This window comes from Oncorhynchus clarkii, chromosome 1, assembly GCF_045791955.1.
Source record: "Oncorhynchus clarkii lewisi isolate Uvic-CL-2024 chromosome 1, UVic_Ocla_1.0, whole genome shotgun sequence".
Lineage (NCBI taxonomy): Eukaryota > Metazoa > Chordata > Actinopteri > Salmoniformes > Salmonidae > Oncorhynchus > Oncorhynchus clarkii.
Window position 1 is genome coordinate 64,353,610 of NC_092147.1, and position 18,112 is coordinate 64,371,721.

Genomic DNA, 18,112 nt, shown 5'->3' on the forward strand with positions numbered 1-18,112 from the left:
GCTGGCAAGTGTCTTCACTGACATTTTCAATCTCTCCCTGACCCAGTCTGTAATACCTACATGTTTCAAGCAGACCACCATAGTCCCTGTGCCCAAGAACACCAAGGTATCCTGTCTAAATTACTATTGCCCCGTATCACTCACATTTGAAGCCATGAAATGTTTTGAAAGGCTGGTCATGATGGTCATGACTCACACCAACACCATCATCCCAGACACCCTGGACTCTCTCCAATTCGCATGCCGCCCCAACACATCCACAGATGACGCAATCTCTAATGCACTCCACACTGCCCTTTCCCACCTGGACAAAAGAACAGCTATGTGAGAATGCTGTGTGATTGATTCATGTTGTCATTTCTGGTCACAACTTCCAGACTTGTTTCCAAGCTGCTGTGCGGTTTGTTGCTACTTTGTTGCTAACATTACTTTGCTACCTGCCAACGTTACGGTTTGTACTTTAACATTTTTAATAACCATTTTACATTTTACTTTTTCACCCCGGATGCTTTATCTGGACATGCCTCTACAGCACCTCCACCAGCCGAAGCTAAGTACTAACATTAACATTATGCCATCTAATTGCAGTCGCTGTACTCATAATATACAGGAGAACTATCGCCTTATGGTGAGGATAGCCGTGCTGCAAGCCCAGCTTCAGACGCAATCGTTAGGCAATGGTAATTTAAGTGTAGGAAAGGATGAAATAGCGTCTGTGCCACCAATAAGTACAGATAGTATAAATCCCCTTGCACAGTACCCGCAGCCTGACAATTTTCTCATGGCTTCTGGAGGGAAATGCTGTCAGAATGCTCAACCCGCTGTCGCTCATTCAGCCGACAAACTTTCAACCGGTTCTCCCCATTTAAGCAACGAGTCGGAATTAGAGGCAGAGCCTTCTCTGGCCTCTCCTCCACCCATTATGGGGTCTGAGTTGCCGAAACCTCCCACCATTAGCTCTGACAAATTGAAAACCCTAGTCATTGGCAACTCCATTGCCCACAATATTAGACTTAAAAATAATCATCCAGCAATCATTTGAACATCTTGACCTTGTACTGCTATAATATCCACCCGGCAAAGCCAGAAGAGGACTTTCCACCCCTCAGAGCCTGGTTCCTCTCTAGGTTTCTTCCTAGGTTTCTGCCTTTCTAGGGAGTTTTTCCTAGCCACCGTGCTTCTCCATCTGCATTGCTTGCCGTTTGGGGTTTTGGGCTGGGTTTCTGTATAGCACTTTGTGACATTGGCTGATGTAAAAAGGGCTTTATAAATACATTTGATTGATTGAATGCTGTAAATTCACTACAGTGAATCAGTGTTCAACACCATAGTGCCTTCGAAGCTCATCACTAAGCTAAGGATCCGGGACTGAAACACTGCCCTCTGCAACTGGATCCTGGACTTTCTGACAGGGCGCCCCCAGGTGGTGAAGGTAGGCAACAATACATCTGCCATGCTGACTCTCAACCCGGGGGCCCCTCGGGTGGGTGCGTAGTCCCTGCCTGTACTCCCTGTTGACCCATGACTGCATGGCTGCGTACGACTCCAAAACTGTCATAAAGTTTGTAGACGACACGACGGTGCTAGGCCTGATCACCGACGACCAGTGGTGAAAACAGGCCCCAATTGTCATACTTGAGTAAAAGTAAAGAAACCTTAATAGAAAATGACTCAAGTAAAAGTGAAAGAGTTGCAAAGAAAAATACATATCTCATACTGGCCAATAAAAATAAAAGATTAAGATGGGCATAAGAACACAGACACTGGACAGAGGAAATCTGCCTTGAAGGCCAGCATCCCGGAATCGCCTCTTCACTGTTGACGTTGAGACTGGTGTTTTGCGGGTACTATTTAATGAAGCTGCCAGTTGAGGACATGTCAGAAGTCTGTTTCTCAAACTAGACACTCTAATGTACTTGTCCTCTTGCTCAGTTGTGCACCGGGGCCTCCCACTCCTCTTTCAATTCTGGTTAGAGACAGTTTGCGCTGTTCTGTGAATGAGAGTAGTACACAGCGGTGTACGAGATCTTCAGTTTCTTGGCAATTCCTCACATGGTATAGCCTTCATTTCTCAGAACAATAAGACCGACGAGTTTCAGAAGAAAGTGTTTTGTTTCTGGCCATTTTGAGCCTGTAATCGAACCCACAAATGCTGATGCTCCAGATACTCAACTTGTCTAAAGTTCAATTTTATTGCTTGTTAAATCAAAACAAAAGTTTTCAGCTGCACTAACATAATTGCAAAAGGGTTTTCTAATGATCAGTTCCCCTTTAAAATGATAAACTTCAATTAGCTAACACAACATGCCATTGGAACACAGTTGTGATGGTTGCTGATAATGGGCCCATGTAGATATTCCATTAAAAATAGTTTCCAGCTACAATAGTAATTTACAACATTAACAAAGTCCATGCTATTTCTGATCAATTTGATGTTATTTTAATAGCCCCCCAAAATGTATTTTCTTTCAAAAACAAGGACATTTCTAAGTGACCCCAAACTTTTGAACGGTAGTGTATGTCTAGACACTTTTGTCCAGAGATTAAGGTTATTAATTGGATGCCTGGGCAGTAGGACAGTGGATGTGCATTGATAATTCAAATGGTATTGTTAAGAGGCATTACCCAGGGATTGTGGTGAATATCTCCCTGCTATCAACCAATCAGCATCCTAACAATCTGTTTTATAATTGAGCTCGCCAATTTATGGTTCTAAAAACTGGAAATGAGTTAGCATTTTTTTGTGTGCATTGTATTGGGGGAATGAATGGGGAAAATATTTAGGTTTTGGGATATACACCGAAAATAAGGTCTGAGATTAACACAGGTTTAGGAGATTTTCTACGTTTTTTTTCTAAGAGATAAGGTGTCAGTTAACATGGCCTTTATGAATTATGAAGCCTTTATGTGCTCAAAATATGTAAGAAATTGTAAAACAACAACATTAGCCGCAACATTTTTTGCCTCACTACGCCAACCATCAAATCAAAATCAAATCAAATGTTATTTGTCACATGCATATACATACAACTGGTATAGACTTGACCGTGAATTGCTTGCTTACGAGCCCTTCCCAACAAAAATAGTAACACAAGAGGAATACAATTAAATCGACAAAAATGGCGCTATATACAGGGAGTACCAGATTAATGTGCAGAAGTACGTGGTATTTGAGGGAGATTTGTGCATGATTTGTGTCAGAGTAAAGTGACTAGCCATCAGGATATATTACAATAAGAGTAAAATAAAATTGTAAAAACTAGTCTACGCTACTGTTCGACAAAAAGCTAGTTAGTTAGCTTTCTGCTTAACAGCTCAAACGAAAACACAATGATAGTAAATTGTTTTGCTCCAGGCATGCAACCCCATATCTCTTCAGTGGGATAGTGCTTGTTTTATCGGTTCCCGAACTATGTTCAGAGGAGACTTTGGGTCCATGTTAGCATATTGCTTGCTTTTTACTTGTTTTGATTGAATAAATGCATCAAAATTCACAAAATGTGACATTAGCATTCATTTCCACATTGGCCTTGGCCACCGAGTCATGGAGTTGGCCTCTGTTTAATAGGGTTATGGCTAGATGGACTCCAGTTTTTGTAAAATTAACGTCAGATTTTACTTTTCGTAGCAGTTTAGGATAATTTACGCAGCAGGTTAGGGTAATTCGGTTCAGGTTAGGAAAGGGTTAATTTAAATTAAGAAAACATATTACACTTTTGACGTTCATTTGACAAAAGCTGGACCGTTTAATAGTGCCTACAAAAAGCCGCCATTATCACTCTATTCTAATCAGGCACCACTGAGCCAACCTGCTGTGTCGTTAATGTTGGGTCCTTCCTCTCTGCATGTTTGGCCAGCAAGGGGACATCCGTGATCCGACCTCATTCGTAACTGTTGTTTTTGTTTTGCAACCAAGTAAAATGTACTACAAGTTAAATGGAGTTACACAAAGACTTGCTGGATCGGCACCGAGTGCGTACAGCCCTCAGGTAGGTACAGAAAGCATGTCCAGCAGGCAGTCAAATATGTAAAAATGCACTAATGACCTTCACATTGTTAGCTAGCTAACGTTAGCTAATAAGGTTGTTTTCAATTGGGCACAACAAACACATGTATTGATTTACACAACATGGCTAAGAAATCTCGCCACATTATATATTTGTTTTATAACAGTTGATTTGCTAGTTAATGTTGTGTTTGGCTAAGGTGGCTCGACCGAAAAAGCTAGGAAACACATTAGCTCTAGCTGGCAAGTTGGTGCCGGTTAGCTAGCAGCGTTTTGTTGCAGAGACATTCAGGATTAGTCTGTGAATCTCCGGACTAGACGATTTTTGGCGTATTGCTACCATTCTCATTTCGGATTCCACATTGTGAATAAAAAAAAGTAGAGTAATAGATGGTGGTGCAATACATTTTTCCTATGTGCCGGATCGGCAGGTAGCCTAGTGGTTAGAGCGTTGGACTAGTAACCGAAAGGTTGCATGATCAAATCCCCGGGTAAATCTGTCGTTCTGCCCCTGAACAAGACCGTTGACCCACTGTTCTCCGGTAGACCATCATTGTAAATAAGAATCTGTTCTTAACTGACTTGCCTAGTGAAATAAAGGTTAAATTAAAAATATCAAATTTATGCCTGATCCGAAAATGTGGTCGGATGCGCCATATTTGTTTTATTTTGTTTTACCTTTATTTAACTAGGCAAGTCGGTTATTAACAAATTCTTATTTTCAATGACGGCCTAAGAACAGTGGGTTACACCATCCATGGTGTGACGCAATTGCGGAGCCTCTGGAGGCAAATGCAGCATTCCATTTTAAAATGAATGTACTTCTGATGTACCAAAATGCAAAGACACTGTCGGTGTGATCTAGGCGTAACCCTGCACCAACTGCAAGCCACTACAGAGGGTAGTGCCTACGGCCCAGTACATCACTGGGGCGACGCTTCCTGCCATCCACGACCTTTATACCAGGGGGTACCGGTACAGAATCAATGTGCAGGGTTAATTGAGGTAATATGTACTTGTTTAGTTTTTTTTTTTTTTTTTTTTAACTAAGCAAGTCTGTTAAGAACAAATTATTTACAATGACGGCCTACACCGGCCAAACCCGGACGACGCTGGGCCAATTGTGCGCCGCCATATTGGACTCCCAATCACGGCCGATTGCGATACAGCCTGGATGGAACCGTGCAAATGTGATACCATTCCACCTATTCTGCTCCAGCCATTACCACAAGCCCGTCCCTCCCAAATAAGGTGCCACCAATCTCCTGTGACATATAGGTAGTGGTAAAGGGACTATGCATAGTTAATAAACAGAAAGTAGCAGCAGCAGCGTAACAAAGGGGTTAATGCAGATAGTCCAGGTATCAATTTGATTAACTGTATAGCAGTCTTATGGCTTGGAGGTTGACGCTGTTATTAAGGAGCCTTTTGTGTTACTTTTTTACAAAACTTTAGTTTATTTGGTATTTATTTTTTTAGCAAATAGTCTGTCTTAACCAACAATGCAGAGTTAAAACATTTTTTTATTAAGGGCTTGTAAGTAAGCATTTTATGGTAAGATATACCTGTTTGTATTGGGCGCATGTGACAAAGAAAATGTATTTGATTTACACTATCCCCCAAAAACCTACCACCCTATCCCATTACTTGGCCCTAAACAATCCTACACCAGGCTGTCGGCCTGGGAGGATGGAACTCCTTCTCACAACTTTCTTTAGATCTTCTCCAGTAAAATCTCTCACAACCAAGTATTTTGCTGCTGCAACTACCACAGCTATATTCTGGCTATACATGCAAGAAATCCAACCTTACTAAAACTCATCCTCTGGCTCTCTCTCTCTCTTCAGGCCGACTCACTGGGGGGCTCCCAGTTGACTCTCTCACCCTTGGGCTCTACCCTCTTCATTGCCTCAGTATATGAAACATTTTACCTCTCTCATTCTTTCAGGCGGATACACATAAAATCAAAACAATTCCTGTTCTTAAAACTTTCACTGATGTAACCATTGCCAGTTTGTCCTTTACCCAGCCCGATACAATGAATGGGTCGGACCAAAAGCAGGAATCCACTCTTTCCAAAAATCATCTGATAGGATTATCAGGGAAACCGTTGAAAGTCTCCACTACACCTGTCGCCGCAGGTAGGTCCACTTCCTCCTGGACTGGCTCAACCTCAGAATCTTCACCGCTGCCATCTGACACCATTTGTAGATCATCAAGTTTCTCAAGAGCATGGAGACCTATAACTCAATCAGGAGACGTAGGTATGTACACCTCGAACGAAGGTGTACTCAGACAAATCTCTGATCTTAACAGCACCATTCTTGCGCTTTCGCGTCATTGCACCTCTGTCCAAAAGTTGTGGTTATTACCAACTTCTCATGAGGTCAGTGATCTTCAGGTCGGGAAGTTGGAACTCTAGAAAGATGGCAGAGTTTCCGACTTGGAATACAAAGTTGGATGACCGTTCTAGGGCTTTCCCCGACTAAAACAAATCTTGGCCGACCGAAAGTCGTTCTTTCGACCAATTGATTGGTCGAAAATTTTAAACGTGTATTTTTTCCATATAGACACACCCCATGTGTTTGAATAAAATCGACTATATGCATTGAGCTTGTCTGAGGCTTTTAGCTTACGATTTGATGAAATAAGACAACTGCTTCGAGGGTGCCAGAGATCTAGATAACCAGAACTTAACCTGACCCAACTATTCTCCTGCTGGCCTTTTCAGATTCTGCCATTACTCTCATGAAGTTGTCAGTAATAGACAACACGAGGAGTCTGCAACCTTTCTCATGTTGAATGCAAATGTATCTTACCATTTCTACCGATCTGTGTGGTAGCTATTGTTTTCAGATGCACATTTTTGTGAAGCAGATTAATTTATAACTTTTTCATATCTCAAAATCATTGTCATGTGGTTAATCAATTCTATCTAAATGAAAAGGATACAAGCCTAAAAATTAACTTCTATTGCCATTACCAAATTTTTAAAAGTAGCCAACAAATAAAAGATTGCAGCTGCAGGTAGAAAATATCCTGATTCAAAAGGAAATATCCTATAAATCACATTGGCTACATACATACACATGGCCTGTCTACCACGAACTTTAAACATTGTCTTAACTTGGGTCCAGCCCGAATGCAATATTGTATAAAATATTCTGGGCCCTCAGTTTCCCATGCCAGTGGTCTTGGGACAGACACAGCTGTAGGCTATTTGCACAAGGGATAAGAAACAGTGCTTGACTTGGACAGGAGCTCACCAAAGCTGAGTACCAGCATCTCAAATGTTCAACTGCTTGAGTTCCTATTCCTCTTATCGAATATCAGCTCAGAAGTATTGTGGTGCTCCTGCACTTAAATATGAACTGTATCTGCACCCAAAATGAGTACCGGAACCTATTTCAGTGCAAGTGCAAACACATTGAGGAACTATTGTAATTCTCAATGGATGTAGAGACAGACTTTGTTTGCTTGCTGTTTTGAGGTGAAAACATGACCTTGAGAAGCTCCACAGGTCATTAGTGGTGGTGCGTTAAGCCAATCAGGAAAAACTATCAGATCCCAAAATGGGCCCATTTTTACATGCCTACAATTGCGCGCAGGCCAGGTAGCCGAGCCGATAGGTCTACTTCTATGCGTGCGCGTCCTTACTCCACATTGATAGGAGCGCTTCAAACAAAACCCAGTTGACAACTCTTAAATGGAATGTGTGAAACACGTTGGTTTATTTCATTCCAAGTGTAGCGTAGGTTGTGCACTGCAGACAACGTGTCCACTCAGATAATGGGAAGACTGCAATACTATTGAATGCATTAAAATAAGTTACCGTAACAAACGTTGTAGATTATGAATTAGCGGTAAATGTACTACGGGTGGTATATGTAAGGGGGGTATTGATAGTCTAACAATAAAACACTAGAAAATCACTAAATTTACGTTATGAAACAATGAATGTGCACAATTTGGCAGGGGAGAGTGCATTCTGGAGAGAGAAGTGCATTGTGTATCTGGTCGCATGGTCAATCCGACGTCTCCATTGGCCATGCAGCATTTAGGGTGATTTGGCCTCAGCAGAAGTCAGGGCGTTCATACTTGTGCTTTGCGGAGCAATGTAGAGCTGTTGTCAAGGAAGTGAATTTGTATTTATACAGGATGTACCCCCCCCCCCCCCCCCCCCTAATCAACCAATCATATCAATGCGGCGCTATGCAGAGCCCTCCGCAATGTTACAAAATTGGGAAGGCGCATGGCGATGTGGGTCAGACCTCGATTTAGCTCCAATAACTCCCTTAGTTGGGCAGAAGGTAACAGCTCGTGGCTGAGGTGTGGGGGTGGCGGTCCTTGAAGATGCTGCTAGTAATGTTACATAAACTACCAAAGATGCATAGATAGCTCATCCGTTAGTTATGCACCCTAATAGCGTTTTCTAGCTAGCTAGATACCTTACCTATGAAAGTCCTTGCTATGTTGAGTGAGCCACAACCACACCACTTTTGACCCTGTTGACCTTATCGGTGAGGGAGGAGTGCCCTTCTCAAATCCAACAGTAATCTGCAGCAGTCGGTCATGTTGTAAACAAGGCATGATGTTTTGTTCAGAAACATGCATCTCTTTTCCATAACTAGTTTGGGAAATAAAATTATTCGCAAGGCATATAGTGTTACCAAAACAATCACCTTTGCACGTGTAAACAGCAGACCTTCTAATCCTTACTACAGGTGTACGTTGTGATTTTGGCAATGAAGCCCTTTATCTACTTCCCCAGAGTCCGATGAACTCATGTATACCATTTTTATGTCTCTGCGTGCAGTTTGAGAGAAGTTGCTAACTAGCGTTAGCACAATTGGTAACTAGCGTTAGCACAATGACTGGAGGTCTATGGTAACAGCTAGCATGCTTTTACTTAGAGGTCGTTTTACAAGCCAATGCTAACTTCCTTCATACTGGACACCGAGAAATACAATCGATATCCATGAGTTCATCTGACTCTTGGGACGTAGATAAGGGGCTTCATTGCAACAATCCCAAAGTATTTCTTTAACATAAGTCAGTCATTTTGAGATGAATTCGCAGGAGGGGGTCTTCCTAGGGCATACATCTACATTATGTATTTATTTTTTCAGTGGTGGCCACGATTTAGCAACGGCAGTGCACCCGCTGCTAAATGCATAAAGAGCAAACACTGATAGGACCAACTGTGTTTGTCATGTGGTTTCCACACTCTAAAGTTTTGTCTCTCTAGGGGTTGAGGGTAACAGTGCCCATGGAGGCCCCTCCAATGATCTTTGCCACCCCCACCAAATATGTGTCGGAGGCAGGGAACACAGTGGAGTACCTGGGACACAACAAAGTCCCTGACCTACAGAAACTCTTCCAGGTACAGACACTGCACTAACCTTTTGTTCAAACCCACACACTGCTTGGCTTCCTAGGGTCATTGGGGTTCTGTTGATAATCACAGAACCCCAATCACCCAGGAAGGTTGTGTAGGAGTTTTTCCTATTTGACCTTGGTCTGTTAGAAGATAACGCCATCTACTCCTGTGGTAATTTACTTCGACCATGAACTTTCACTGCCACAATTCCTACTAGTTCCGACTAGTTTTCTAGAAAGTTATACACTCCTCTGTCCCTGCAGAGAAGTTGTGAGCAATGATAAAGTTTGGACTTTAATAAAATGAGGATTTCCCCCCCTGTGACTCAGTGGGGAGTTGGCGACTGCAATCATATCTCATTCTCTTTATTCTGTCTACATTGCAGAAGTCTGACGGTATCCCTGTGCACCTGAAGAGAGGCCTGATGGACAAGATGCTGTACAGGACCACCATGGGCCTGACCATTGGAGGGACCCTCTACTGCCTGATGGCTCTCTACATAGCTGCCCAGCCAAGGAAGTGATCTGCTTATCCAGCCTCTTCCCCTTCAAGGTTCCAACAGGATTCTATATGATTAGGAGCAATAATGTGGATGATGATTGTGCTCAGACGGTCAAGGAAAGGAATCCCTTTACTCTCAATTATATGTCCCCATGTCTTATTGATATGCCTAGTTTCATGTTGAGGTTTTCATCAGACTCAAATAATCTATACTTTGTCAAATTTAAGTCCATGTCATATCACTACTTGCCCTATCTCACTTGCTCTGTGTTCTTGTGCAAGTTGTGCATTTCCGCATGTATATCTCTGCTGATGTCTCGGTAACAACCAGCACCATAACAGTGGTACATAACTATGATGGCTAGAGTATCAACAATCTACATTTAAAAAAAGTCTGACCATGTTTTCTGCCAGAGCACTCCCCTGTGTGTGGAAAGAATTTGAGGTCTCATAACATGGATGACTTTGGGTGCTCATAACATGGATGACTTTGGGTGCTCTTTTGTTCTGAGCGAGAGGGTGGATGGGGCTAGCACCTTTTTTCAAAGCTAATAATGAGGTGGTACTTCAGGTTGTGTGATATCATTCATTGGTTTCTTTCTGTATTAAACTCTGCTTTTGAGAAGTCACATCTGCATTACCTTATTTGCATGCCCACAAAGTCCCTATTTTTATGGTGCAGAGGTTGAGTTGTCATTTAGTCTGCATACTAACTGACGGTTTTCTGTAAAAAAAAGAAAGGGAGTGCACAGAGTATCTGACAAGTCATTGTAATTTTGTCTTGGGATAATAAAGTATATTTTGTTTGTAAAACATTTTTTGTTTTCTTTTCATTTTGTTACCTATCTGCTTCTAAGAATAGCTGACCATGAAATGGGATATTCCTTATAGTGGGAGCCATGAACAAATGCTACTTGGACGTTCTCGTTCAACTTGTAGATTTCTTTTGACATGTAATTATTTTCCAACATCGTCCAGGCAGACCAACTCAACTCCGGCCAATTAAAAACGTGTATGACCTTGAGTATCGGACTTCATCGAGGGGAAGCAGATATCTTCTTTGCTTAATTGTTAATTTGAGTTTTGCGATGGGCAGCTAGCTAGACCTTTCCATCATACTCTTATACGTTAATATTGATGTCATGCAGTAATTAAAGTGGCGATTACCGTTCATTTGAATATGACGTTATGCAATGTCAATTGTTGATTGACATATCTGGGCTGCCCGGCCCACAAAATGACGGCTGCATTTAATCTATCCACTTCAGCTATTACAGTTTGTATTTGTTGAAAAACAGGCTGTGGGTGGAAGTCTGTTTTAGAATGGCTCTGAAGGTAATAATTGACCTACTGACAGCATTTAAAACTGATGTCTGAAATGGGCTGTTACCATTTTAAGGAGTAGCAATGTGCCTTTTGTTATACAACCAATCCCAAACAAATTGGAATCAATCTGATCACTTCAGTCACTGAAAGCGTCAACACACAGACAGGCTTTTTCCCTATTGTCATTCAGCAGTGCTACAGTACATTGGAGTGTTTGACTATTGAAATCATAACTACCACTTAAAGCCGTAACTACACGTGCTTTAACTGTAAACGCTGGAAAAGTTAAGTGGGTGGAATGGTGTTTCATCTTGTTTCCCCGCCATTTCTCACTCAAACTCAGTAACCTATCAGTGACTGAGTGAACACAGACATTAAAAGCCCAATGCAGGTGTTTATCAATCAAATTTCTGATTAACGATCAAGTACCTTAATAGTTTACATTAAAATTGTCAAAAAAATGTGGGGAAAACAAACTACGCTGAACAAAAATCTAAACACAACATGTAAAGTGATGGTCCCATGTTTCATGAGCTGAAATAAGAAATCCCCGAAATTGTCCATATGCACAAAAAGCTTATTTCTCTCAAATGTTGTGCACAAATTTGTTTACATCCCTGTTACTGAGCTTGTGTGTAACCTTTATTTAACTAGGCAAGTCAGTTAAGAACAAATTCTTATTTACAATGACAGCCTACCCTGGCCAAACCTGGATGATGCTGGGCCAATTGTGCACCGCCCTATGGGACTCCCAATCACGGCCAGATGCGATGCAGCCTGGATTTGAACCCAGTACTGCAGTGACGCCTCTTGCACTGAGATTCAGTGCCTTTGACCTGAGATGAGATGCAGTGCAGTGCCTTAGCATTTCTCCTTTGCCAAGATAATCCATCCACCTGACAGGTGTGGCATATCAAGAAGCTGATTAAACCTTTTTGGGATAGGGGGCAGCATTTTCACTTTTGGATGAATAGCGTGCCCAGAGTGAACTGCCTCCTACTCTGTCCCAGATGCTAATATATGCATAGTATTATTAGTATTGGATAGAAAACACTGAATTTTCTAAAACTGTTTGAATGATGTCTGTGAGTATAACAGAACTCAAATGGCAGGCAAAAACCTGAGACAAATCCAACCAGTAAGTGGGACATCTGAGGTTTGTATTTTTTTAAAGCTTGGCCTTTATGAATACACAGTGGGATATGGATAAAGATTTTTTTAAATCTGACACAGCGGTTACATTAAGGAGAAGTCTATCTTTAATTCTGTGAATAACACTTGTATCTTTTATCAATGTTTATTATGAATATTTATATCACCGAATGTTTTGGAAAAAACATTACTGCAAGTAAGGCACCAATGTAAACTGAGATTTTTGGATATAAATATGCACATTATCGAACAAAACATACATGTATTGTGTAACATGATGTCCTATGAGTCATCTGATGAAGATCATCAAAGGTTAGTGATTAACTTTAATCTATATTTCTTCTTTTTGTGACTCCTATCTTTGGCTGGAAAAAGGGCTGTGTTTTTTTGACTTGGCTATGACCTAACATAATCATATGTTGTGCTTTCGCTGTAAAGCATTTTTGAAATCGGACACGATGGGTAGATTAACAAGATGTTTATCTTTCAATTGCTGTATTGGACTTGTTAATGTGTGAAAGTTACATATTTCAAAAAAATATTTTTGAATTTCGCACGCTGCCTTTTCAGCGGATTGTTGTCGAGGGGTTCCGCTAGTAGAACGCCTTCTCTAGAAAGGTTAAACAGCATGATCATTACACAGGTGCACCTTGTGCTGTGGACAAAAAAAAAGTTTTGCAGTTTTGTCACACAACACCACAGATGTGTCACGTTTTGAGGGAGCATGCAATTTGCATGCTGTCTGCAGGAATGTCCACCAGAGCTGTTGCAACAATATTTTATGTTAATTTTTTTAACATAAGATGCCTCCAATGTTGTTTTAGAGAATTTGGCTGTACATTCAACCGGCCTCACAACCGCAGACCATGTGTAACCACACCGGCCCAGGACCTCCACATCTGGCTTCTTCACCTGCGGGATCGTCTGAGGGGGAGTGCTGGTGGTGTCACCAGGCAAGCCGAAACTCCCGCCCATTTAAACAGGCTGATTAGAAGGTCCTGTGTAGATTGTATTTTCAACCAGCAACTATCAGGAAACAATGTTAGTTTCATCAGCTGTTGTACAATATGATATAAAACACAGGGAATTGTGACTGTACTGGGCCTTTAACTGTACTGCTGTGTGATTCTGGTGGGGGGAAATGGGTGCTATACATCTGTGGTTTGGAGGGGAAGGGGAATGAAAAGATACCCCCTGTCAGAGTGACTGATAGAAGCCTGGTGGGTAATCTAACAATTAAACCCGTTCTGATCGTCCAATCTGTCTGTGTGTTTATCTCAGCAGGAGAGTGGGGAGAGGGAGAGAGAACATCCCCAGTGGAAAACAAAAAGCGCTAGGCTACAGTCCTCGTACACCTCATCCACAGCAAACAACAACAGCCTTATTCCAATTCTTTATGCCCAAGCACATCTTATCAGTGTTGTGCCATCAACCCGTAAACATTGGAATACATAATGATAAATGCTTATTAGCAGTAATTATTTATACGCAGCCATACAGCGGATGCGCACACACAATACACCATTAGGTTTGTGATTCACATGGCAGCAGTTGGCCAGTTGGCCTACACCTTGAGCTAGAGAGGTCTTTTCTCTCTCCTTGGCATTGGAGAATCGCTTCACTGCTCTGATAAACAGCACAACGTAGGACTGAATAAAAGGCTTAGCTATCTGTTTTGTTATATCTCCTTTCTGTGCAATTGAATTTCATTTATGCCTGTAACCACTTGTCGGCAACTGGCGACAAGTATATCATTGATTCATTCATAAGAATGGTGTTTTACGAGTCGAGCAAAGCAAAAGAGCATATCCAGGGGTGAACAAAGTCTGTGGCCTTGTTGCCAATTAAAAAGGAGGGCCGATGAGTAATCAACAGACAAATAGCCCCTCGAACGAAAAACGCCTTGCCTGTGTGAGTTTGTGTTTTCCATCTCTCTGCAGCACTAACTCCTGTCTGAAGCCATCAAGTGCTCAGGACAGGTTTATCGATGCAACTGGTGAGGTTCTATCGCTTCACCAAACTGAGTGCGAGTTGATGACACATGGATGAGAAAGGAGAAGATGGGGTAGTTCTATCACAGAGACATGATAAATAAGTGATAGACTATAGGCCAGTCAATCCAGCTGGCTGCTGTCATTTTCATCATTTCCCATGGCGTGTGTGGAGAGGACTGGAGGAGGAGAGAGAAGAGGTGGCACTTGATATTTGATGCTTCTGTCCTTTTTTCCTGTCTGGAACTCCTATAAGAGATGCAGCAGACGGCGGATGTTCCAAAGCCTGTGTGTGTCTTTCTTTTTCTCTGTCTATCTGTTTCTCTCTCTGTGTCTCTATATTTTGTTTTGGCAGGAGGAAAAGGTGCGTGTGGTGGAATCAGGAGGTGAAAGTGGGCAAGGGGACATGACGCACCTAATGAGCTGAATTGACTTTTCCAGACCTCATTCATTCTGCATTTTAGTGGTTTTAGAGACAAGCGAGAAGATTTGCATGAAATAAACAACAGATCTTGTGACCGGCCTACCTATCAAACGCTAAATATTCCAAACCACCCGGGGGACAGACATTTGATGTGGCAGAGAAAGGGAGGGAGGGAGGGAGGAGGAGGGAGTAGCAAATCAGATCAGGGAATAGAAAAGACCAACCAATCCTGAGGGATAGACAGAGAAGGTCGTAATAGCGGTCAAGAACAGTTAGTAAGAAGAGTTAGCATGCTTGTGTGTCATTTATCTCAAATCTCAAAGTGTTATTTATCTGAAAAGTTGAAATAATGAAGGCTTGCGTTGAGGTCCTTAGTAGTCAGAGGAAGGGCTGGGAAAGTGTGATGCATGCTAATAGTGGTGATCATGAACACTGTTGGGCGATTCCACGCCAGCGTAGTCGGGGGAAAATGTGGGTAGCTCAGATTGTTCTGGCAATTCTCATACAGGAACTTTGTTGGGAGGAAGGATGTTTGACATTCTTTTTACATTTGTATCACAAACCATCTTTGAGAAAACCATGATGAAAGTGGCCATTGTAGTCCCATTTTAGACCTATACATGTCTCCTGTGAGACATAATGATCTGTTAATCGTACGTGATACAGACAACATCTTGGTGTCATTATACTACCTATAGTGTTCTCTAATATATGGAGTATGTCTAGATTCTTATTTTTCTTTAAATATTGTTTGAAAAAGGAGTCTCCAACCTTGGTCCTGGAGAGCTACCCTCTTGTACGTTTTTGATCCGACATCAGTTTTAACTAACCTGATTCAACTAAGAAAAAGCCAGCTAATTGTTCAAATCAAGTGCGGTAGATTAGGATTGCAGCGAAAACCTACAGGACGGTAGCTCTCCAGGAACAGGGTTGGAGAACCCTGGTTTGGAACAATATGCTCTTCAAATATGTCAGAGTGGGCTTTCTGATTCATTTAATGATATGGCCCATTTTATACACTATGTGGACACCCCTTCAAATGACTGGATTCGACTATTTCAGCTAGACCCGTTGATGACAGGTGTAGAAAATAGAGCACACAGCCATGCAATCTCCATAGACAAACATTTGCAGTAGAATGGCCCGTACTGGAGAGCTCAGTGACTTTCAACGTGGCACCGTCATAGGATGCCACCTTTCCAACAAGTCAGTTCATCAAATTTCTGTCCTGCTAGAGCTGCCCCACTCAACTGTAAGTGCTGTTATTGTGAAGTAGAAACATCTAGGAGCAACAACGACTCAGCCACAAAGTGGTAGGCCACACAAGCTCACAGAACGGGAATGCCGAGTGCTGAAAATCATAAAAATTGTCTGTCCTCGGTTGCAACACTCACTACCCAGTTCCAAACTGCCTCTGGAAGCAACGTCAGCACAATAACTGTTCATCGGGAGTTTCATGAACTGGGTTTCCAAGGCGGAGCAGCCGCACACATACAAGCCTAAAATCACCATGCGCAATGAAAAGCGATGGCTGGGGTGGTGTAAAGCTTGCCACCATTGGACTCCGGAGCAGTGGAAACACGATCTCTGGAGTGATGAATCATGTTTCACTATCTGGCAGTCCAACGGATAATTCTGGGCTTGGCAGATGCCAGGAGAATGCTACCTGCCCGAATGCATAGTGGCAACTGTAAAGTTTGGTGGAGAAGGAATAATGGTCTGGGGCTGTTTTTCATGGCTTGGGCTATGCCCATTAGTTCCAGTAAATTTAAATCTTAATGCTACAGCATACAATGACTATTCTGTGCTTCAAACTTTGTGGCAACAGTTTTAGGGAAGGCCCATTCCTGTTTCATCATGACAATGCCCCGTGCACAAAGCGAGGTACATACTGAAGTGGTTTGTCGAGATCGGTGTGGAACAACTTGACTGGCCTGCACTGAACCCTGATCTCAACCCAATTAAACACCTTTGGAATGAATTGGGATTCGGACTGTGAGCCAGGCCCAATCCCCTGACGTCAGTGCCCGGCCTCACTAATGCTCTTGTGGCTGAATGGAAGCAAGTTCCCACAGCAATGTTTCAACCTTTTTACCTTTATTTAACTAGGCAGGTCAGTTAAGAACACATTTTTATTTTCAATGACGGCCTAGGAATTGAATTAGCAGAGAGCCCACTCTGGAGATGTTGATGTACTTGTAGAGTATTTTGTTCCAAACCAGGGTCGGGCAACAGGCAGCACCCCTTTTGTAGGCCCGCGGATCAATTTCCAAAACAAAATCAAACAAATATTTGAATAAAACAAATTTGGAACAAGGTCGAGGTCTCAACTTAACTTGGAACACATTAGGTACAATTTCAAAATTTGGTTGTGCATCAGCAGTAACTCAGTTAGCCAATGTCAGTGAAACATTTTTAGATTGGTAAGGTAGTCTAGCGACCAGCAATCTAAACCTGTTGTAATTATGGTTGAATTAACAACCGGGGGGGCCCCATTGATCATCAGATATCATATTAAAAACTGCCAACATTTGTCTCTACCCTATGGAGAAAAACATTTGAATTGCAGGAAATTAGCTGTCAAAATGCTTTTTTTCCCCACAGCCTCATGGCAAAATCAGTAGAATGGCAGAAAATGAGGGGGGCTGCTAAAATGTTTTGCTTGTTGTGTGTATCATGTACGGTTCATGGATATTACATTTTTACAGGAAGCATGTAAAGGTCTAATAAGGGCCTAAAATGGCCACTTTCATCATGACACACATGTAAAAAGCAAGTCAAACATTCTTCCTTCCAATAGGCTAGTGCCAAAGCCCCCAAAATCTTGAGATCCCCCTACCCGAGGTAGAACGAACTCAACCATGTTTTTCCATATCTCTAAAGTTCCCCATATATGAAATGGATTGTTGTGTAAAAATATTTTGGTGGTAGTTGAACTAAATTAAAATCTTGGTGAGGTTTCCAGTAGTTAATAAAAATGTTCCCATGTAGTGGTGTAGCTAACCACTGGAACTACAGACACCTTTGTTTTGCAAAAAGTAGAGAAGATATGGGTGAAGTAGGCAAGACCTGCCTAATTCTCAGTTGAAACATAGTTTTTGTGTTTAATAAGCTTAATTACACATTATGTTCACATATAACTCTGACAGAGGGATCTGTTCTTGCAGTTGGAAGTCTGTGACATTTCAGATTTAGATTTAATAGTTTATCACAAAGTAGTTTGGATGTAGTGAACTACTTTTCCAAAGTAACTTTAGTTAAATAACTACATTTTTAGTGTAGGGTAGCTTTAGTGTAGCTCAACTTCTTCCACAGTAATTGGTAGCTTGGTA

General features: G+C 41.9%; 1 protein-coding gene across 1 annotated transcript; it reads left to right on the forward strand.

Annotated features, from left to right (window-relative positions):
• Nucleotides 1-3,773: 3,773 nt before the first annotated feature.
• On the forward strand, nucleotides 3,774-10,700 carry LOC139410468 (cytochrome c oxidase subunit 7A2-like, mitochondrial). The gene is made up of 3 exons (XM_071155802.1): nucleotides 3,774-3,989; nucleotides 9,255-9,389; nucleotides 9,772-10,700. The coding sequence occupies exons 1-3, from the start codon at nucleotides 3,846-3,848 to the stop codon at nucleotides 9,907-9,909; spliced, it is 417 nt and encodes a 138-aa protein (XP_071011903.1). The 5' UTR covers nucleotides 3,774-3,845; the 3' UTR covers nucleotides 9,910-10,700.
• Nucleotides 10,701-18,112: the final 7,412 nt, after the last annotated feature.

Excerpts from the sequence above, each read along its gene's own strand:
- LOC139410468 (XM_071155802.1), top strand. The coding sequence starts at position 3,846 with ATGTTTGGCCAGCAAGGGGACATCCGTGATCCGACCTCATTCGTAACT. Across the intron at positions 3,990-9,254 it reads CGAGTGCGTACAGCCCTCAG|GGGTTGAGGGTAACAGTGCC; the intron begins GTAGGTACAGAA and ends TTGTCTCTCTAG. Across the intron at positions 9,390-9,771 it reads ACCTACAGAAACTCTTCCAG|AAGTCTGACGGTATCCCTGT; the intron begins GTACAGACACTG and ends TCTACATTGCAG.